The sequence below is a fragment of the Pavona decussata genome, unplaced genomic scaffold, assembly GCF_977016875.1.
Source record: "Pavona decussata unplaced genomic scaffold, jaPavDecu1.1 SCAFFOLD_54, whole genome shotgun sequence".
In the NCBI taxonomy this organism is placed as follows: Eukaryota; Metazoa; Cnidaria; class Anthozoa; order Scleractinia; family Agariciidae; genus Pavona; species Pavona decussata.
Window position 1 is genome coordinate 676267 of NW_028145476.1, and position 23923 is coordinate 700189.

At 40.1% G+C, this 23923-nt stretch overlaps 1 protein-coding gene across 8 annotated transcripts in view; it reads right to left on the bottom strand.

The window, feature by feature from the left end:
* LOC146480238 (uncharacterized) overlaps positions 1 to 23923 on the bottom strand; it is a 68298-nt gene that overhangs the window by 39144 nt on the left and 5231 nt on the right. For 3 of the 8 annotated variants that reach the window (XM_085109916.1, XM_085109917.1, XM_085109918.1), the window contains exons 4-19: positions 23118 to 23228; positions 22755 to 22883; positions 18514 to 18607; positions 17069 to 17287; positions 15255 to 15631; positions 14344 to 14511; positions 13565 to 13675; positions 13072 to 13188; positions 12393 to 12483; positions 11530 to 11904; positions 10559 to 10681; positions 10190 to 10312; positions 9216 to 9338; positions 7567 to 7689; positions 6978 to 7100; positions 6266 to 6388 (exon numbers count right to left, since the gene is read on the bottom strand). In XM_085109916.1, coding sequence (XP_084966042.1) covers positions 6266 to 6388; positions 6978 to 7100; positions 7567 to 7689; positions 9216 to 9338; positions 10190 to 10312; positions 10559 to 10681; positions 11530 to 11904; positions 12393 to 12483; positions 13072 to 13188; positions 13565 to 13675; positions 14344 to 14511; positions 15255 to 15631; positions 17069 to 17287; positions 18514 to 18607; positions 22755 to 22883; positions 23118 to 23228 — 2530 coding nt within the window. The remainder of the gene's footprint in view (positions 1 to 6265; positions 6389 to 6977; positions 7101 to 7566; positions 7690 to 9215; positions 9339 to 10189; positions 10313 to 10558; positions 10682 to 11529; positions 11905 to 12392; positions 12484 to 13071; positions 13189 to 13564; positions 13676 to 14343; positions 14512 to 15254; positions 15632 to 17068; positions 17288 to 18513; positions 18608 to 22754; positions 22884 to 23117; positions 23229 to 23923) is intronic. The other 5 variants (XM_085109919.1, XM_085109920.1, XM_085109923.1 and 2 more) reach the window with 4 other exon arrangements.

Consider the following 23923-nt stretch of genomic DNA (forward strand, 5'->3'; position numbering starts at 1 on the left):
ACGTCCTAGGGGGGGGGGGGGGGTGGTTTTCTAAAAAAACGAGTGTATGAAAACTTTACCCCCCAAAAAATCTTTCAAACAAAAGGTTTACCCCCCACTGCAATGACAGTTTGAAAATTCCCCCCCCCCCCCCCCGCTAAGATTGGCCTGGCGGTTGAATTGTTGAGAAATTCCTGGGGCCTGTTTCTCGAAAGCCCGGTAACTTACTGGGCCCGTTTTTCGCCGATTACAGAACAATTACAGACATGGTACTTGGCCAATGTTTTCATAGAATAACATGATTTTAAAATTTAGTTTTCAAAGCTGACAAAAATTGACTTCTGTTAAGAAACATTTGTCACCAAAATTACTTATCGGGCCCAGTAAGTTACCGGGTCTTTCGAGAAACGGGCCCCTGGTGACAACGCTTGGTTACATGCGGAAGTCGCTAGCTCTCTGAATCTGAACTGGCAAGAGAAACAAACAGAAGTTAGGCGAAATTCAAGTAAGGGAACGTACCTAAGAATGATGTTTTGTTATTGCTGGAGTCTATTCTTCACGGTCGTCAAAAGAAGGTTCACAGAAGGTCAAAGCAGCTCGGGGTTTGAGAGCAGTACAGGAGCATTTGATGTATGGATGTAGATCAAGGATGTGGATAATTATATAGATTTTGAAGAAGCCTACCATCTCTATTCGTCTTTTGTTCAATTTTTTTGCCCAGAGAAACAAGCCTTCAGAGATAAACTGCTTGATGAAATACACGGTTTGCCTGTCTATGTCATTACTCAACCTATTACGTGCAAGAGCTTTGTCGCTCTGAAGAATAGTAGCGATATGGAGAAGTATCTAGTCGATTTTACCAACTCTAGGATTGATGAGAAGAATGATTGCGAAATACATTTAGTTGGTACCCTTAAAATTTTACCCCCCCTCACTTTTCGTACAAGGTACAAAATTACCCCTCCCCCATCCCCCAAAAAGAGCTCGTTTGACCCCCTAGGACGTAATAAACGATCGGTCCCTAATTATGTAATGAACAACTCATTTTTTTTGCATGAAAACAGCCTTGTTTATATTATGCTTAAGTATCTTCAAACTTTATGTTAAATGAAGATACTATTTGTAGAGTTTTCATATTACAAGCGTTATATATGTGGACATGGAAACTGCTATGACAGCTAGAATTACCAGCTAAAGTTATGGTGGATATAGTTTTGGTTGTCATAAGAGAGGATCAAGTATATGTGTGGGGTTAATCCTCTAATGGTCTTACATGACTTATTGGAATGATGACGATTCCCCTTGGTTTATTTTTAGGTCAGTCATCAAGAATCATGAAAATTAATTTTTAAAAAAATTATGTGTACGTAAACAAAAAACAAAAAAACTCTGGTTGTATGGTTGACCTAAAAAAAAGTCATAAATAGTGAACAGCTGGGTATGTATCGGAACATGTATGGAGAATTCATACTTTTGATCCTCTCTTGCTTGTTGTTGTTGTTGCCAAACGTTAACTCCATGTGAACAGTTAGTTATTATTGCTCTACACCCCAAGGGGAAATGGGAGGTCAATTTTAGGGCGATGTAAAAATGCTTGTCCCTGACAGGGGTTGAAAATGTGCAGTTTTGTACCATTGCGTTGGAAATCTGAATCTCTGCTTTCAAAACCCCAAAGGAAAGCTTTTCTGTTCTGTGCAATGAGGAAACTGCTTGATTATTTCAATACTTTGTTTTGGTAACCCTTAAGGAAACTACATTGGGGCCACACCTATGCCAAGAGAGTCTGCTACAATTTAGAACATTCTGTTCAACATTTTTGACGGCTTGTCGCTTCAGTTTTATGTAAGAGTCCCCCCACCTCCCCTGGGGTGTAAGTGTGGTTAGATTACATGTTTGTAGAGCTACTTGAGTTACTTTTGTTGAGCTACTGAGCAATCCAACCATTTATGGGTTTACCTCTGCGAGACCTGTGATACTCACCAATCAGATAAAACAAGGGAAACCAAAAAAGTCAACAATAGGTTGAGTCTAGGAAAACTTCACAGGCTCTTGTAATGAGGCACAGACCGTAATACCGTAAAATTCCGGTTACGGGTGGGGATACGTAAAAAGGAAATGTCAACGGCTTTTTTAGGGGCAAGGGGGGAAGGGGTGTTACGTGTTTATATAAAGATCAAAGATGGGACTATATGTGGAAGAGTGGTAGGGGTTTATGACGGAATAAAATTTTCGTTTACAAATAGATGGCCCAAAAATCGAGGCGATTTATTAGCAGGGGAGGGGGACTTAAAACCGGGATTTCATGGTATGGGATAACCAGTACAATACAAACTTATATCAATTTTTTAAAATAAAAAAAAAGGAAAAAGAAAAGAAAGTAGATAAGAATTACGGTATGGTATTAATTACCGAGGCTTCAAGTTACATTAGTCTCTTACAGTATTTTTAGTACGAGTTGCGTCAAGATATCTGCACAGCCCCATGCATAATTATCTATACATTTGGCACACACTCTGTTGTCACGCTCGTCGTTTTTGGAAGTGGGTTAGGGTGACAGCTGTGCATAGATAAATAATGTATGGGGCTGTGCGGAAATCTTTCCCGAATTGCTTAGATATAGTTTCTTATAAAATGTTGGAGTTGAAAATTTGTTACATCAAGATCCTTCCTTCGAAAATAAAAAAACCGAAATCTACACGTCAAAATACGGGGAAAGAGTTCTGCGATATAGATTGCGGTTAAATTTTTATTTTCGTTTTCATTTATTTATTTATTTTTTGCGTGTGTGTGTGTGTGTGTTTGGCTGTGTATGATAAATTGATTAATATAAAACGTAAAACAACGGAAATGAGCATGACCGAACCACAACACATTCGTCATAACCAGATAAATCCTCGACAAGTGACATAAATCGTTTCAAAAATAAACAGAGGCGGTTCTTTACTCACGTCTGTTTCCTGCGAGGCGCTGTGAAAGCTTGAAACATGTCAAGTTTAATCAGCCTTCGATTGAGTTGTATACATCTCCCGTAATGGCGGACGACTCGTGTGGAATGGAAACCAGGTTACGTAAATAAACAAACCTCTTTAATGCAAATGTATTACAAATCTTGTGTTCACTCGCGAACGATAAAAGTCCACGAGCTGCTATGTTGCATCAACGGCTATGCGATGAGAATCGAAGGAAAAAAGTTTGAATTCGAAGATACCATTGTTTGGGTTTTTGTGATGCATTCTTCGGTTGAAATGGTAACAAAAAGGCTGTATTTGTAAATTGGCGCCCAAAAAAAGGCGCGCTTTTTCAGTTAAATGTATTTCTGTGAGTCATTACGCATAAATCGTATCTCGCATAATTATGTCATTCCGCAATTCTTATTTTGCATAATTATGCCATTCCGCACGTCTTTCCACATTCCATTCCGCAAACTCATTCAGCCTTTTACCCTCACCGGTCGATGTGGATTGTTCAGTTGAAATTTACAACCGCGGTTATCTTTGAACAGGGTCCCAAAGGGGGGGTCCCTGGAGTCCTGGAGCCCTGAAATTTCTGCTGTGGAGCCCGGAGCCCTATCATTTTACTGACTGGAGCCCTGATCCTTTTTTGGTTGTGAAGCCCGGAGCCCAAAGACATTTTGCGCGGAGCCCGGAGCCCAGCATTTTCAAGTTTGATCATTCGAGTTCCCAGATTGCATTGATTCTTGATTACTGCCTTTTTGTGTTTATTTGCGCGTACTAACGGGCATAAAGAAACAGAATCTGAAGATAGGGCAGTACATAATACAAGGTTATCTCAGTTTACAATGATATGCAACAACTTAGTTAAGGATTTAATGAAAACTTTGTTATAATTGTAGTGAGCGCGATAAGAACAACTTTATAGTAACCGGACGTTCCTTTTAATTAGCAGTTTGCTCGCAGGTATCAGTTACAACAAATTAAAAAAAATAACTTGACAGATTATTTTGAAGATACAAATAATGATGAAGATTAATCATTTCAATGCTTACCCAGTCCTTAATAGATTATATTGTGTACTGTTCATCTGATTCATGACCCTTTCCATCCTGACTTTCAGGTCTTCACCAAACAAGGTGCAAAGACGAAATGACGGTTAAATGGTTTAACCTAACACAAAATCCGCCTCGAATCCCAGTGTTTTATACCCTCACAAAAATTCACAAACCGACATTAGTTGGAAGCCCCATCATATCTGGGTATGAAGGCCCAACAGAACGCCTATCATCATTCGTAGACAAACTACTTCAGCCAATAGCGCAAATACAGGACTCGTATCTTGAAGATACGACACATTTCATAAGGTTTATTGAAAGCACTAGGGTGCCTAGAAACGCTTTTCTAGTCTCAATGGATGTCACTAGCCTTTACACGAATATCCCACAGGAGGAAGGAATAACCATAGTATGCAACGGATACGAGAACTTTCATGCCAATAACCCTCCTATAGCTACAAATTTCCTCAGAGAAATGCTCAGCCTTATTCTGAAGGAGAACTCCTTCCAATTTAACGGGAAAGACTATCTCTAAACACACGGAACTACCATGGGCACTAAAATGGCAGTAGCTTTTGCCAACATCTTTATGGCATCTATAGAAAAGGAGATCTTAAAGCAGAGCGTTAACAAACCACTAACGTGGAAAAGGTTCATTGACGATGTATTTTGCTCGTGGGATACAAACAAAGAAGAAATAGAACATTCCATTGAGCAAGCAAATTCGTACCACCCTACCATAAAGTTTACCGCTGAAGTCTCACAATTAGAAACAACATTCTTGGATACAACAGTCTATAAGGGAGAGAGATTCGAGAAAGAATCGATTCTTGACGTACGCACACATTACAAACCTACTGAAACATCTCAGTAAACAAACTACAACAGTTGCAACCCAGCAGGCGTAAAAAAGGCTTCGTTAAAGGAGAAGCCCTTAGGCTTCCGAGGACAAACTCTTCTAAAGTAGGGTTTGAGGAAAACATTAAAAACTTTAAAACACGCCTGGCATCGAGAGGTTATCCTAGTAACCTGGTGGACAAAATCCTCTCCGAAGTTAACTTCGCAGAAAGAAAGAACGCTCTTACACAAAAACAGAAAGCACACAAGAAAATTCTTCCCTTCGTGACACAATTTCAGTCATCACTGCCATGTTTGAAAAAAATTCTCATGGAAAAATGGCATTTAATACAAAACCAGCCGCTACTAAGAGAGATATACAAGGAACCTCCCTTGATCTCTTAAAGAAAAGGGAAGTCGCTTAATAAAGGCTTTTATCAACACAATGGGCACACAGCGGGAGTCGTGCAGGTCTGTCAACCCCATTTAAACAAGTTTAATATTTAATCCACTTTTAAATAATAGGAGATAATGTAACTGGCTGCTTGGGTTTAAAAAATTGATCGGAATTGCTGACTTTTTTATTTGCGTATTTGATTTAACGTTAAAAATAGAATTTTTACATAGCAAGATTGTAAACCAGAGTGGAGCCCGGAGCCCTAACGCAGATGATGTGGAGCCCTAGAGCCCTGAAATTTTCGCCTTGGAGCCCTGGAGCCCTGCATTTTTAAGGCCGGAGCCCTGGAGCCCTAAACCCCTTTGGGACCCTGTTTGAAGACACGTAAAGCAATTTTTCGTATATATATATATATTATTATAGGAAATGTTTACTTTGAAGTTCTTTTTCTGTTTCTACTTTATGTACTCCAATCAGAGAGCACCCAACAATTCGTTTCTTTGGCGAAATGTCACCTATATAAACTTTCGTCATATCATAAGACAAATTCCTTTAGTTTTCGACTTGGCAAGTGTGTCACTTCAAGTCTTAAGATACCAGGAACAAGGCCAGCAAGTATTTTCTAAGCACCAACGGTGACTCGGAAATTCGGGAAATCGGATTTTACTGTGATCATCCTGTGTTGACGTGCACAAATACGCTTTTGAGAAGGCCGTAAAACGTATCCGAAAGAAGGCGTAATATGCAAAAACTATTAATTGTAGGTGTTAGTTCTGTTCTCTTTTTAAAGACGACTCCTTGCGAGGTACATTACGAGTTGTAATTCAGTCTCATATGTAGAAACAAACGAGTAAAAGGCATGACGGACTTTACGAAGGTAAATTGACCCCCTCCTACGTTTGAAGACTAATTAACGGCATGAAAAATACTGCAGTGCTTTGGGCCGTTGACATTACATTTTCCGAATAACAAGTGGTTCTTCTAGAGTTTTTATAGTAAATTAAAAAAAAAAAATTACAAAAAAGGTTTTTGCAGTCCCTTACCAGTACACGTTTTCCCATCGCCCGAATATCCAGCTTGGCATGAACAAGTGTATGATCCTTGCACATTACTACATGCAGCATTGACATCGCAACTGTGTGAGTTGGTAGAACACTCGTCTATATCTGCAAAATTTTCGGGAAAACAAACGTTAGCGCATTGGTCTTTTTATCATTGCCATAAACCTTATTTGAAATCATCATCATCATCATCATCATCATCATCATCATCATCATCATCATCATCATCATCATCTTCATCATCATCATCATTAATTCAAGGCCCGTCGTATGATTGTACTGAACTCAGGAAGTACCCAACGGTTCTTTTTTTTTTGGCGAAATGTCACCTCAACTTTCGTAACAATGAAAAGCAAATTCCTTTTGGCTTTAGACTCGGCAAGTGTGTCACTTCAAGTATAGATACCAGGAACAAGGCCATCAAGTATTTTCTAAGCACAAACAGTGACTCGGAAATTCCTAAAATCTGCAAAATTTTCAGGAAAGTAAACGATAACACGTTGCTCTTTAATATCATTGCCATAACCCTTATTTGAAATCATCATCATCATCATCATCATCATCATCATCATCATCATCATTATCATCATCATCATCATCATTATCATCACCAATTCAAGGTCGGTCGTACTGGAATCAGGAAGAACCCAATATTTATTCTTAATGAAGCAAACTGACAAAGGAAGTCGCTTACCAGTACATGTTTTACCATCGCCTGAATATCCAGCTTGGCATGTACAAGTGTATGATCCTTGCACATTACTACATGCAGCATTGACATCGCAACTGTGTGAGTTGGTAGAACACTCGTCTATATCTGAAAATTTTTCGGGAAAGCAAACGTTAGCACATTGGTTTTCAATATCATTGCCATACGCCTTATTTAAAATCATCATCATCATCATCATCATCATCATCATCATCATCATCGTGATCGTCATCATCGTCATCATCATCATTAATTCAAGGCTGGTCGTACTGGACTCAGAAAGTACCCAACAGTTTGTGTCTCTTTTTGGCAAAATGTCACCTAAACTTTCGTAACAATGGAAAGCAAATTCCTTTGTTTTCTAATGGGAAATGGGTTACTTAAAAGGAAGATTCCCAGAATAAATCAAAACAGCAAGAATTCTCAAAGCACCAACAGTTATTCGAGAATTCGGAGAATAAGATTTAGGCCTTAAACTGTGTTGACGCACACAAATACAGCTGATGTACTCAGTGCGAGAAATTACAAGCAATATTTATCGTTTATGAAAAAACTGACAAAGGCAGTAGCTTACCAGTACATGTTTTCCCATCGCCCGAATATCCAGCTTGGCATGAACAAGTGTATGATCCTTGCACATTACTACATGCAGCATTGTCATCGCAACTGTGTGAGTTGGTAGAACACTCGTCTATATCTGCAAAGTTTTTTCAGGGAAGGTAAACGATGGCACATTGGTCTTTAATATCACTCCCATAAAACGTATTTGAAATCATCATCATCATCATCATTAATTCAAGGCATCATCATCATCATCATAAATTCAAGGCCGGTCGTACTGGACTTAGGAAGTACCCAACGGTTCCTTTCTTTTTTCTTTTTGGCGAAATATCGCCTACATAAACTTTCGTCATACTATAAGACAAATTCCTTTTGCTTTCGACTCGGCAAGTGTGTCACTTCAAGTATAGATACCAGGAACAAGGTCAGCAAGTATTTTCTAAGCACCAACGGTGACTCGGAAATTCGAGAGAATGGGATTTTAGCCTCTGAAACTTTCTGCAGTTCAGACTGTGTTGACGTGCACAAATACGCTTTTGAGAAGGCCGTAAAACGTAGCCGAAAGAAATCGTTATATGCAAAAACTATTAAAGTGTATATGACACAAAATCTTTTATTAGCTTATTAGGAAGAGCTTTTAAAATGATGAAGAATGGCATTTATTTTATTGCAATAGCATTCTTGGTTGCCGAGTTATTCAAGATTTAGGCTTATGCAAATTAGACAACTTGTGACGTCACAAGACTGACACAAAATGAAGGGAAATCACAAAATTTGGAATATCTACGCAAATACTACATCTTCAGGGTTGAAATTTTGCAGTGTTGATGTGCTGACAAAACTACACATTGTGATAGTGGCTATGATGTCACCATAGCAACGTACTCGTTACCAGACCTCTACCTTCCCAAAATGACAAATGCCTTATTTATTGCTCCACAGTCAAACAGAATTTCTTATACTTGTGCTGCGTAATGTCCATACTCCCTCACACCCACTGAATAAACATCAAGAGCACAAAGCGCTTCTTGGGAAGGGAAACTCTGATTTTATCCTTTGGATGGTGAGGGCCTGGAGCCCATTGTGTTGCCATGGAAATGTCATAGTGGATCATATCATGAAACTTTGTGATGAGTAAAACAACTCTACAAAGTTTCAGTTCCATACAGAAAAAGGCTTAAGAGATATTCCATTTTTTGTGATTTCCCTTCATTTTGTGTCAGTCTTGTGACGTCACAAGTTGTCTAATTTGCATAAGCCTAAATCTTGAATAACTCGGCAACCAAGAATGCTATCGCAATAAAATAAATGCCATTCTTCATCATTTTGAAAGCTCTTCCTAATAAGCTAATAAAAGATTTTGTGTCATATACACTTTAATTTTAGGCGTTAGTTCTGTCCTCTTTTTGGTGACGAGTCCTCGCGAGGTACATTACGCGTTGTAATTCAGTCTCATATGTAGAAACAAACGAGTAAAAGGCATGGCGGACTTTACGAAGGTAAACTGACCCCCTCCTACGTGTGAAGACTAATTGATGGCATAAAAACTACTGCAGTGCTTTGGGCCGTTGACATTACATTTTCCGAATAACAAGTGGTTTGTCTATAGTTTTCATAGTAAATTAAAAAAAATATATAAAAAAGGTGTTTGTAGTCCCTTACCAGCACACGTTTTCCCATCGCCCGAATATCCAGCTTCGCATGTACAAGTGTATGATCCTTGCACATTACTACATGCAGCATTGACATCGCAACTGTGTGAGTTGGTAGAACACTCGTCTATATCTGCAAAATTTTCGGGAAAGTAAACGTTAGCACATTGGTCTTTAATATCATTGCTATAAACCTTATTTAAAATCATCATCATCGTCATAATCATCATTCATTCAAGGCCTGTCGTATGATTGTACTGGACTCAAGAAGTACCCAACGGTTCGTTTCTTTCTTTTTTGGCGAAATGTCACCCAACAATAAAAAGGAAATTCCTTTTGATTCGAACCCGGAATGTGTTACTTAAAGACAAGATTCCCGGAATAAGTCTATGCAGTAGGAATTCTCGAAGCACCGACGATGATTCGGAAATTCGAGGAATAAGATTTTAGTCCTTAAACTTTCTACAAAATAAAATTTCAGTTGAAGAATCTGAACAAATCATACTGTGTTGACGTTCACAAATACACGTTTAAAAAGCCCGTAAAACATAGCCGAAAGTAGAAGAAATACGCCAAAATTATAATTGTAATTAAAAATAAGCTTTGTCCCCTTTCTGGTAATGAGTTCCCATGTGGTACACAACCAGTTTTTAGTTAGTCTAATATGTGGAAGCGATATAGCGATTGGCACAAGTGACTTTATCAAGATATCTTGACCCCCTCCTGCGTTTGCAGAATAATTGATGGCAAAAAAATACAGTTTTTCGGGCAGTTAAATTTACATTTTCAGAGTACACTAACACGTTTATTTAGAACGATCATCTTGGTTACAAGGACATACAAGCCCTACCATTAAACAAATAGCAATTTTTACGCTTCTATATACATTCATTTTTCTAGTCAGCCTGACACTTGATTTTGATCTTTTTATATGACTTTTCGAAGGCCAATATTGTAAACTAACCTTCTTGTTTGTTATTTTACCTGCGCATGACTTTCCGTCTCTTGAATACCCAGGCCTGCACGCACAGTTATATGACCCTTGCGTGTTGTTACACACAGCATTAAAGTCGCAGCTGTGGGTGTTAGTAAGGCACTCATCTGTGTCTAAAAGAGAAAAATAGGAGGAAAATGTATCAGTCAAGAAATGGAACCAGCATTTAATGCTAACCATCAGAGATCATTAGTAATCATAAAATAGATGCAAAAATAAAAAAAAAGGTCTGCAGGCATGCTAAACTCATGGCATAAACTGAATTTTAATATCACTGAGTTTTCAGCTAATGCATTAATACGAAAAATTGCATATCTCTTTTTAATGAAGCATGCAGACAGAAAACTGAATAAGCTTACCGGTACACGTTTTCCCATCGCCTGAATATCCAGCTTGGCATGTACAAGTGTATGATCCCTGCAAATTACTGCACGATGCATTGACATTGCAACTGTGTGAGTTTGTAGAACACTCGTCTATATCTAAAACATTTTTGGGAAAGTAAATGTTAGTATATTGTTCATTAATGTGAAAATTGCCGTAAATCCTATTTCTAATAAACTGTCGTCATCATCATCATCATCATCATCATCATCATCATCATCATCATTTCCTGGTTCCCAGTGAGATGTTATACTTCTAATCACCATCACTATCATCACCACTACCAAGCAGAAACTGCAATTTGAGAGTGTCCCGTAAAGGTGCGCATGATTACTGGTCTAAGATGTAATGAAGGCTTTAATTTAGAATTATTGGCATAATTGGTTGTAATGGTTTACCACGTGAGGTTTGTCCATCCCACGTTCGCCCAAAGGTACACCAAAAAGTGGGCGTACCCGAGGTACTTTTGGCAAGACTCACTATCAAACTCACAGTTATGATACAATTGTACACACTGCAGTTGGTGGTCACATTGAAAGCTTATCTATTTTGCAAGTAAATAATTTATGCACATTTTTATAGCAAGTTGCTTCCCTTGTTGAATAATTTGTTTTCGCAATTTTTTCCCTAACCGTAAGATCTGGCTAAAATTGCACATAAGTGCCATCTGGGAGTAAACTTTGAATCCCTCCGAGCTTTACATTTAAAGGAGCATAAACAGGCGCTGAGCCCCCTGCCGCGCCGCTAAATGAATTTGAGAAGTTTCGCTTATTTTTTTTCAAGTTTGTCATGGGGACCAGTCGGGAAGTTATATAATTCTTTATCTTAAGTAATTTTGGAAATCATAAATGTTACTGGAAAAACCCTTATTTTACAGTTATCATAGACTGGCTGAAATGTGCTATTTAAAAGGTTGTGCTGGACATAAATATGTATAGAAATTTACCTGTGAAACAAGTGAAGTTGTAACAGTTATCACACGACACATCATTCCAAGTGTAACCATGCTTGACACCAAGAGTGTGCACGCAGTCTTCCTCTCTCCAGTTATTTGGTTGTCTTGGCGCCCAGAACCTAAAACTGCTTACTTCCTTGTTTGTCCAAACAAATGATCCTTCTACACTTCTATCGTTTAGATCTATCCAGCTTCGTTCACCATTATTGCGATGCTGAATGTACACATTTTCTTCTTGGTTGTGAATCGTCACCAGATTTGACCTCATTGCAGAACAGTTTGATTCAGCAGTCAGCCATGAGGCGCAAGCGGAGCTTGTAAAGTAGCAGAAACCACCGAAGTAACTCCAGCCTGGTTTGCATATGTCTGCCATAAGAAGATCAAGTAAAATTCATTAGGAACTTCTATTACTTCCTCCAATTTAGCTGTGATCCTCCTCTGGTACTCAATCAGTAATTAAACGAAACCTGTTTGTTATGTTACTCCTGCTACCCCTGCATTTTTAAAAAGCGGGCAAGTTGACAAGGCTAAAAACTAGGGTAACAGTAAGTACCCGTAAGAGAAAATGCTTCATCAACAAACCAGCACCTTTAAGGCATTGGTTTGACGCCCGTTGGCAGGAATCAATACAGTGTTATTCGACTTGAGAGCGTCTCTTCATTGCTACCTACTGATAATACAGTTTATGCTTAAAATTGTTGAAGGACAAGTTGAACCTGGTGGTAAATCTGGATTAGTATAGAGTCCATTGGTTTCCTTCTACGTTTTTCTGTACTGCTTGCCATTTGTCTATTTGGTGAAGAATCAGAGAATGGTTTCTCTAGTTAGACAATAAACTATTTCTATACTCCTACCTGACAAGACAGTGTAGGATACAGAAAGTGGATCATACTTTGACACGTACAATTCCTTTAAACAAATTCGTGCTCCTGTCGTGTTGATGTACTGCAAAATAGAACAAAAATATTTAAATTATGCCTCCTTTACTTTGTACGTTGATTTAGTATTTGTGGCCACGACTAAATAAGCAACTTGATGACTGTGCCACTTAAGGTATAGGGTCCTTTATGAGTGAGTGAGTAAGTGAGCTACAGATAGTTTGTTCCACGGCTTCTGAGAGAGATGCGGGTCTATTGGATGACGTTGATAACAGAACTCATACACTGCTATCGGCATACTGTTTTCATCACAGGATAGGATTTGTCTTTTAATAGTTTCAAATTCTTATCCTCATTTAGCTTCAACATTTTATTTTAAGGATAAATGCAGGAGAAAAAAGCATCGGCCCTTCAACATGATTCGCAGTATGATGTGGTGCTGTGAAGAAAAGGCTACTGGAAAAGTTTTAGGCACTAACGATTACTACCATTGTCTGGACAGCATGAAGGACTTCAGACGTATTCAGTTAAAATTAAAAATGTTTATCATTTCTAATTGCCTATTGAGGAATATTCTTCTTTTTAAAAAACAAGCTTGACAACAACAAGCTAAGTAATGAATATAGAGTGGAATAAATTGGTGTCGTTGACTTACCTCTACCCAAGGTGTCATGGAATTGTGCATAGGATCTTGATTTCCACCAGTAGAGGAATGATTTGCTGATACAAAAACGCTCGGGGCATTTCTATACACCTTAACAAAGTGGATATCCTAAGAGAAAGCAGGAGGATCATAACGGATTAGCCCCTTAACAATGGAACGAAAGGAAAGTCAATAAAATTGTTTTAGTGATAGTGAAATTTCAGGAGAAAATTACGCCCATTTGAGATATTATTATAGCCCATTTTATAGTTCTGCGCCCAGTGACCTGGGGTTTGGATAGAAGCGAAGCTGGAACTGACTCTGTTTTGTTACAGCCTTCACTGCCATCACTGCTCACTAGTTTCATTTTCATTTGAAAACCACTAAGGGGCAGGTTTTACTCCAGCCTCGCTTCCAACCAAAGGCCAGGTCACAAAACACACAGCTGTAAAATGGGCTACATGTATTGTAAATGATATACTGATGATAAATTAAACACACTGACCTTGCAGAATGCGTCATTGAAATCAGCAGGAGGGCGCTGAGAGTTTGCAAAATAAACTGAATTGAGTTCTGAGAAGACAGGCTTGTGTAGCGACGAAAATGCCAACCATTTCTACAAAAGAGGAAAGAGGGACAAAACCAAGTGAATTTAGAGTGAAGAAACACGCGGTTTGAAGCTGAATAAAAAAAGATAGGTATTGAATTGGATGATGAATCTTCTAGTCGATTTGCCATGATTGTGGCATTTTACTGCAAATAAGAGAATTCATTAAACATCACATGGCGAGATCGCAGCTCAAAGGATACGTGAAAAAACCAAAGTACGAGATACAATGGAAACGATAAGCAAACTCAAATGGAACTGGGCTGGTCGTGTGGCGAGAAGAATAGATAACCGTTGAACAACCCGCATTACGCTCTGGACGCCCCGGGAACACACAAGGAACCGAGAAAGACCAAGAACGAGATGGAGTGACGACTTAGATAGTTTCCTAAAGCACTGGCACCGTGTCGCGCAAAACGTGGCCCAGTGGAGGTCAATTGGGAAGGCCTACGTCCAACGACGGACATTTAGAAAGTGAAGCGAATTCAATTCGTTTACCTGGAAATTCAAATTGTGGAATCCGATTGGGGAGTAAATAACAAAAGCTCTAATAAGCACAAAAAAACAAAAAGCTGCAGGATCCTGGAAGTAGTGCAATGACACTATAACAAAAAAATCCTTTTAGGTGAATTCAAAACATTTAAACAAAGACCATAAAAAAGATCTGGAATACTTACAACGTAAATGTCTTCGTGAGAGCCTGCATAATTTTGCAGTTCCCTCAAACATATTTTTAGGGAAGATCGCGTGATGTCTTCCAACCAAACACTTGCAGCGTCTCTCTTCAGTCCGGCGTGGTGGTGAGCTGCAGTAATAAAAACCGAAGGTTTCTTTGAAAACATCCCCTGTGGGAAAAAAATTAAGATGATAGAAAAATAAGTGTACGATCAAGTTGTTAAAAATGCTACCTTTACAGTAATGTAATTATTTTGCAGTGGGGGGGGGGGGGGGGGGGCACAAATTTTTTAGAAGAAGAATGAGGGAATATAAATGAAATTCAGTGTCACGCACTGACGTTCAACCGAGAGGTTTCGAAGGTCAAGCTGTTTTTCCGAGACATTTTGTCACGCGACGTCGTTTATTGTAGGACACGCTTCCACATCACTTGATAAAGGTGTCATGACGGCGTCTAATGCACTTAACTAAAGATGACTTATTTGGAATCGCAGTTTAGGAAACTCTTTGCATCAGTTTTGAAATGGTTAGTGTTTTCACTGCTGCCTTAATACTTAGGTTAGATTAGGAGACTTGCACTCAAGGTGATACGTGTCTGATAGGGGTTACACCAAAAAGTGGTCAGGAGTGAAAATTTTAACATTATTGTAACTTTTGAAACTGAGAAAAAAGTCCTAATGAAATACCTTCCAAGCTTTGATTAAGTGGAACGTGGTTTTTTAAGTCAATGAAAAAGATTAAATCAATACTGTCCAGCATTTATGCTGTTCAAGCTGGTTTCTATAACTCCTCAATAGTTGCAACTCAACAGAAATCCATTAATATCGAGGGGTGCCATTTTGTTCGTTACCACTGTTCATTAATGTAGTTATTGTAAAATCCCGCTCAACAACCATTAAAACAAATAACTTACCGAAGGAAAGTTCACGGTCTCACAAGTCGTCCCAGTCCACCACTGTGATACGCGCGTCTCTCCACTAATACCACCCACTGGAGCACCCTGGTAGCCCATCCAATCTACTGTCACGTTAGCTTTGGATTGACGTTCGTTAAATCCAGCCGCCATCACACACGCAGTGAATTGATGATAATTTACATGTTCAACCCAAGAAACGCTGGCATCATGGACATAGGACTTGTCAGAGGTACCAATGTGATTGACAGTAATCTGCACTTCAATGGGTTTGTCAGGATAGAAAACGTAAGGTTGGAAACGAATTACTTCGCAGTGGGAGTACCCCAGAGATGGAATGTGAGGCATGTGTTGGCGACCGCGTTGAAATGGAAATCCTGTAAAAAAAGGCATAGACCGGCTTTTACGAGTGGACATAAAATATGTGATACACACAAAGAAACAATTAATTAAATAAGGCTAACAACAACTACGAGATAAGTTCGACTCTTCAATTTAATTGTATTAAGTTATCAAGCCATGTGTATTTTACTTATCTCTTCGCTTTCGATCGAGTAACTGTAAAAGTTACAAACTCATGTACGTTTTACTCTTATCGGTAGAAAGTACGTTTTGGAAAAGAAAAAACGAAAGTTACTTGTAGTTTGAAGTGTGTGAGAATACACCTTTGCAAAATTTTTGAAGTTTTTTCAACGGCATGCAGCCCGTTGTATTAACATACGAGCTCCTGAGTGAAGTTGTTTTATCTTACCAAACAATGTACCACACAAAAAGTCTCCATGGGGTTAATACAATTGATAGCTGAAAAATGTCAATTTTTTTAACTGATAGCTGAGAAAAATTACGAAAAATCTTATCTGAGTCTGCAGAGATGGGTAATCTTTGCCTGCGTATGTAGTGTGAATATTACTTGTAATCACTTGCCAATAAATGTGAAGAGAATAAGCTGCTATGCTGACGAAGATGTCCTGGAGCTTCTCACAAGTTTTTTCTTGTATGGTAAAGCAGTGTTTGTAATGTCTCGAAAGAAATTGGAATCACTCGAACTTTCTTCGGAAAGCTTCGGATGATAGTCGGCGCAGTTCGGTAAACGAGAGGGACATACCGTCAATATACGATACATAACCGCAGAAAACACGTTTGAGCGAAAAGTTAACTGAGCTGTCATGTGTAGCATAGGTGAGAAATGGCTTAGCCTGATAGCTGAAAGTACAGCACATCCTCATGACATGATGCTGCGTCTAAAACTACGAATGTTATATCACAGCAACGATACTCTCTTGGCCCGTTTTGCCTGTTGTTATTTGGATCAATGTTTGTTTGTTTCGTTTGAAACATCTTTCTGTGCCCAATGTGTTTTGAAGACATAAGTGGAATTAAGGATGGTGGCTACTTTTGTTGCTGCGCATACCGGTTACGTTCTGCGCATCTCGAGATACTCGGGTTTCCTATGGGTGGTGCTTACTAATACAGAGATATTTTTGGGGCGGTTTAAAACTATAAGAAGAAAGCAGATCTTAGCAAGTGCTCTTTGCACCCAAGAAGAAAATTGGGTGTAACCATGCTTTTCTCAGAGATATTTAAGCTTCAATTTGAAAAGAAAAAGAAAAAGAAAAAAACAAAAAGGAAAAAAAAAAAAAAAAACCCCGCCATACATTGCTTTGTATTTTAATGCTGCCCCGCTGTTCCCAATTTTCTTTCTGGATTCCAGTATCCCATACCAAGATCTGCTTTTCCCGCATAGTCATAAACTGTGCAAAAATACTTCTGTATCAGGAGGCATCGTCCTTAAACGTACTTGTAAATCAACATACCTTCACAACCACCAGGATGTTGCACTGTAAAATTCAATTGCAGCAGACACACTTGTTGTTCAAATAGGCAGTTGTTGTCATATGTAGTTCCGTTTGAAGAGCAGATTGGTTCATGGAAGGATGGACAACTGTCAACGCTTACACAACGAGCATCATGAGGTCCAAAAGCCTTACACAAACAGTGGTAGTCGCAACTGACATCTAAACACGGATCCAAATCTAGAAAAAGTGTTCAAGAGAAAGAAAAAAGTTACTGTAATTATTCGTCAAGTAGAAAAAAGTACCCTTTGATCGGAGGGGAGGGGAAATGGGGACAAGACTTGAGGCTGCAGTAACAGGGCGACAAAGCGGTTACACGCGACGTCTGATTGGAGCAAAATTAAGCTAGCTCAGAAAACCCAAAGTACACTAACATTGGCATCGAGCAGTGAGAATTATGGAAATAGGTTCTATGTTTTTACGTACCTAGAAACACAGCCCGGCCATAATTACAGCCAACAAATTTACCGGAAATGGAAACTTAACCCACCCAGATGAATATCTTAAGGGACTGCGTAATTTTAAACGGCACCTTTTGTACCGTCAACCCTGGTGCATACGTCTAGGAAAAATCGACATCTTGGACATACAATGTATTGAACTGAAATTAAATGAAAATCAACTAATCGGCGACCTCCAGGTTCCAACACAAAATAGATTAAAATATACAATTCATGAAATGGTCAAAAATATAATGGGGTAGATGTATTTAATAGTTACTCTAGTGATCTCAAACAACTTCACTGTAAATCAACGTTTAAGCTCAGGTAAAAATTCAACATAGATCGATTAAATGTTTTCTTTCCATACGATTTACTTATTCTTTCTGTATATAGTTAGTTATCCAGGCTAGATGAAAACTGTCTTGGTAGCCCAATCATAAATCTGTAGAATGCTGTAATTTCAATCATCGAATGAGTACTGTCTTTTGTAAGCAAGTTAGGAAGGCTCTTCTAGATAAGCCTAGAAAGGTTTCTTAGATTTCCTGCTCAATATTGTTCTACTAGCAATGAGAGGCCTATTGGCCATTGAAAGAAACAGTTGAATCTTAATGGGCGCATTTGATTGACAAAAACAAAATGTTTTTCAACAGTAAACATCGCTATACTTGTGATTCGTGATTTGAGGAAAAACAGACTCGTGATTCATGATTGGCAACCACAAAGAACCTAATTAAAAGGCCCTGTAGCTAGTGTAGAACTTTTGCAGATGTCAGACGCCGACAAAATTAACTGTAAAGGCTGTTTTTCTTTTCGCTTCCTACGTCAGTTTTAAGAAGTGTAATAGTGTCATATGTGTCATGTGTGACCGGCAAGCTGGAGAACGAATTTAAAAGACAAATATTTAGTGTATAGAACAGAAGAAGTTAACTCGTATTTGTTCTTCACTTGCCACTTTTTACGTACCTCCTATAACCAGGTAATCAACTTCAATGGTGTCTTTACTAAAGTCTCTGTCATAGGTTTTCACACAAATCTCCATCTCTTTTGTAGATGTGTGCTAAAATTAAACATATCTGTTAAATTTTGCTTGATATAGCTTCCAACACAATGTGACAAGTAAAAGCTAGGGCGGGTGATTGAAGGAAAGTGCCCGCCCTTATTTAAAACATCTGTTTCTTTTGTATCATTTCAATAATTTTTTTTTTTAATTTTCCTAATCTGCAAACAGACGCTACAAACTTCAGTGACTGTTTTGTACATAATAATCATACATGCCACTGTAAACATCGTTTTTATTTTTCCAGTTCTTCACTGACGATGTTATTGCGCTGGGGCTATACGGCGTACTGGGGCGCGTCCCCCGGTTGGTGGATGGGGGAGCCCTCCCTTTGTGGGGTTGCATCTGAATAATACGGAATAGGGTGCCGCGGACCAACATAGCCTAGGAGAAGCAAAACTCTGATTCCAAAACCGGGCAGGTTGAGCTCGTTAGCCTTGGCAGGCAGTTCATCTAGGAGACGGAAAACTCTGATTACAAACCCGGACAGATGGGGTTCGTTAGCCTTGGCAGGCAATCGTCTAGGAGAGGAATACTCTGATCTCAAACCCGGGTAGATGGAACTCGTGAGCTATGGTCGGCTATCATCTAAGAGAAGGAAACTCTAAGTGAAATCACTCCTCCCTCCAGGCCGGGGGTTAGACTCAGGGCTAACAACCCTGTTCTGTAAAAAAAGTCTTGTTACGGAAACAGCAACAAAGGAAAAGAAGACTTCTAGGTGTGAAAGGCTTCCAGAGTCATCGCAAGATACTCGTGTGACTGGCAGTGGTGAAAACCGAATGGAAGCCACTGACAGGAGGATGGAAGTCTTAAGCACCAAAACCAGAACCAGAATTGGTTTCTGGAATGTAAAAACCATGTATGAGACCGGGAAGCTAGCGCAAGTTACAGCAGAGATGAGGCGCTACAATCTGCACATTCTTTGAGTCAGCGAGAGCCGATGGACAAGATCCAGTAGATACAGAACCACCACGGAAGAGACAGTGCTCTACAGTGGTAGAGATGACGATCAACACCACGAAGGAGTCGCAATCATCCTTAAAAAGGGAATGGAAAAGTGCCTGATGGAGTGGAAGCCTATTAACAGCAGGCTGATGAAGATCAGATTGAGAGGGAAGCACATCAATACCACCATCATCCAGTGCTACGCACCAACCGACGACAGTGAGGAAGAGAGCAAGGAGGCTTTCTATGAACAGTTGCAGGCTGAACCGGAGAACACACCAGGACATGAAATGAAGATAGTGATGGGCGACTTGAATGCCAAAGCTGGAAGTGATAACACCAACTACGAGAGAGCCATGGGTAAGGAAGGATGTGGAAGCATGAACAACAATGGAGAGAGACTGCTGGAATGCTGCGGGACATACGACCTTGTCATTGGCGGGACTCTCTTTCTACACCCAGACATCCACAAACTTACCTGGTGTTCCCCCAACGGCAGAGACAAGAAGCAGATCGACCACCTGATGATCAACGGGATGTGGAGGAGATCGCTGCAAGACGTTAGAGTGAGGAGAGGAGCAGATGTTGGTAGTGATCACCACCTTGCAACTGCAACTCTGAAAGTGAAACTGAGAAAGAATGGACCTGAGAAACCAAGACAACAACAGTTTGATGTGGAGAAGCTGCGCGACCCCAAAGCAAAGAATGCCTTCATTCTTAAGCTGAAGAACAAGTTCCAAGCTTTGGCAGATGCTGAAAACTACACCCAGACAGAGTCAGCCGGAATCGACACCGCGTGGAAGCAAGTAAGATCAGCCTACACACAAACCAGTGAAGCTTGCTTAGGAAGAGGACGAAAGAGGAGGAAAGAGTGGATAACAACGGATACCTGGAAAGCCATTGAGAACAGGCGAACCCTTAAGAAGAGAGTGTTGGAGACCAAGTCAGAAAGGCTGGAAGAGAGGTACAAACAACAGTACAGGGAAGCTGATCAAACAGTGAAAAGAATGGCTAGGGCCAACACGCGGGCCTACATGGAAGGCCTTGCAAGGGAAGCAGAAGAGGCCGCGGCCAGAGGAGAACAAGTACGAGTGTACAAAATCACTAAGCCCGTCAGTGGCAAGTACCGGGGATCCACAGACACACCCATCGCAGATAAACAGGGACGGATACTAACAACAGAAGCGGAACAAGAGGCGAGATGGGCAGAACATTTCAGCGAAGTTCTAAACAGACCACCACCAACCGCTCCAGCGGATGTACAGGACCCGGCTAAAGACCCGGATGTAAACACAACGCCACCTGAGAAACAAGAAATTGTGGCAGCCATCAGATCCCTCAAAAACGGAAAGGCCCCTGGTCAACACACCCTCAATGCAGAACTCTTCAAGGCAGACCCAGAGCTTGCAGCGCAAGTTCTTCAGCCACTCTTTACAGCCATCTGGGACGAGAAACAACTACCAGAGGATTGGACGGAAGGCGTCATAGTAAAGATCCCGAAAAAGGGAGCCTTGAGCAATTGTAACAACTGGAGAGGAATCACCCTCCTGTCTGTTCCAAGCAAGATCCTCGCAAAAATCATCATCAAGCGAATTGAAGAGGCAGTGGACCAGCAACTCCGAAAGGAGCAGCCCGGTTTTCGACCAGGAAGAGGGTGCACAGACCAAATATTTACTCTGCGAAACATCATCGAACAGTGCACAGAATGGCAGAGACAGTTGTACATCAACTTCGTAGACCTTGAAAAGGCCTTTGATAGCATCCATCGAGAGAGATTATAGCGCATTGTCAGGGCATATGGAATACCGCAGGAGATTGTTCTTGTCATCACGAGTTTCTACAACAACTTCACATTCAGGGTAGGAAGCAGCGAGACCAGCTTCAGCGTGAAGACAGGTGTTAGACAAGGCTGTTAAATGTCTGCGATGCTCTTCAACTTGACAATCGACTGGGTGATGAGGCAGACAACAGCAGACCAAGCGCGAGGCATCAGATGGACCCTCTTGACACAACTTGAAGATTTGGACTTTGCTGACGATCTAGCACTTATGTCGCATACCCACCAGCACATGCAGGAGAAGACGTCCCGTCTAAATACCTTTGCACAGCAAGTAGGCTTGAAGATCAGCCAGAAGAAGACGGAGGGAATGATGCTGAACGTATCAAACTTATCACCTGTCACAGTAAATGGAGAAGATCTACCAACGACCGAAGAATTTGCATACCTTGGGAGCACTGTCAGATATGACGGTGGGGCAGGCAGCGTCATCATGAACCGCCTACGTAAGGCCAGAAATGCGTTTAGAACGATGAACAACGTTTGGAAGTCATCCCAGTACAGCACCAAGACCAAACTAAGACTGTACCAGAGCTGTGTAATCTCCACCCTACTGTACGGCTCGGAATGTTGGAGGATGACAGAGAGCGACCTCAACAAGCTGTCCACCTTCCACACGAAAAACCTCAGAAGAATCCTACGTATATTCTGGCCTGAAACCATCTCCAACTAAGACCTTCTTGCTCGCTGCAACCAGGACAGCATGGGAACCATAATAATGCGAAGACGATGGAAATGGATTGGACATGTCATGCGACGGGAGCAAGACAACATCACTCGCACAGCCCTTCACTGGACACCAGAGGGGGGATGCAGGCGAGGACGACCCAAGATCACCTGGCGTCGGACTGTGGAAGCAGAACTGAAGACCTTACATCATACCTGGGGAACCATTCAGAGGCTGGCCAGGGACAAACAGGAGTGGCTTAATTTTGTTGCTGCCCTAAATGCCAAGCCGGCATATGGGCATGAGTGAGTGAGTGACTAATTGTTGGTTTTGATTTCATGTCAATTTGAAGAGGGAAAGAACAACCCTCCAGGTTTCATTGAATTAATGAGAGGGTGCTCAGCTAAGGGACGCCCAATCAACCTTTCCCTCGTCAAAAGTGCTTAGACTTCTAAAGCGCTCAGAGTTAACAGTTTTTTTCCTGAGCGTGGACGTCTTCCATTTATGTAAGGATAACATGCTTCTTATTAAATTTACGTGAGTAAATAAAGAAGTGCATGAAACGATAGATTGGTGACTTGCTTGTGCAAATCATAAAGATATAAACAAAGCTGACCCAGTTGCTCCAAACATTACTATTTTTTACCCTTGATTAAATGGTTAAACTAAAAAAAACCACAACAACAAAAACACCTTACCTCAACCCAGGCGGTAATTGCGTCACATCCTGACCCTGTAGACAGCCCCGAACTCTTGTTGTCGTAAATGCGTTTTGGCGTCACTACTGCCACAGGAGGAGCAAAGAATGGCTCTGTGAAGTTGATTTTCTGTAACAAAAAAATATAGCTTTTATCAGACACAAGAACAAGTATTTGCTTTGATAATGGTTCAGATCATATTTAAAAGGAACGAGTCTGCCAATTGGGCTGAGGTCATGCAGTAGATTGGATTAGGTTACTGAGAACTTCAGGACTCTGATCTCGTCTTAATCAACGAAACAAACTAACAAATCAGAAATGAATGAATAAATAATGATACTTTTTCTACTGACCATTTCTTACCTTACAGAAGGCGAAGTTTTCTTGTTGAAGAAGAGAGTTATTTTTCGCGAACAGTAAGCTGCCAGTCAAAGTAAAGTTCTCGAAACTCAGGTTGGTAAATGCTAACCAGTTCTGCAAGGCAACCATAAAGATGACCAAATAGGAAAGTCAACTATTGTTTTCTCGACTATGACCTTTTTTCCTACTTCCATTTGTTTTAAGGCCCTTTTGTCAAGTTTAATTTGCTTATCTGACATCAAATGAGACAAGGAAGCGCTTAGTTGTATATATTTTTGTTTACGTTTGTTGTCGTTGTCATTTTGACTTGTGTTTCTTCCCTTGACCTAAAACCAGAACGGGGTCATTTCTTTATAAGTGAAAGATTTGACTCAGTAGATTGAGTCAGTGCAATTAATATTTTTGGATTAAGCATGTGTGTTCAAAAGAAAAATTAGATCTTAATTATATCTTAGAACAACAATAGTAATAATTTATTAACGAAAAATACCATTAAACTAAGAAAAAAGTGAATTTTGGTAAATATGCAACTGTTCAAAAGTCCAAAAATATTTTCTCTTAAATTTGCTACTGGGTTACAATAGTGTGTTTACAACTGGGCATAAAAACTGTAAATATTAAATCTAGTGGTTGTAATTCTAATTTATAAATACACGGTCGGAAAAAACTGATCTTAAAACGTCCGATTGGTTCCTTCATTTTGACAGTGTGAGCGCGTTCGAATTGCTACGCTCGTGTAGTTTCATCCGCTCTGCTAGCAGAGAGAAGGTGGTGTAAACACGATGATAGTCGGCATATCTTTAAGAAAG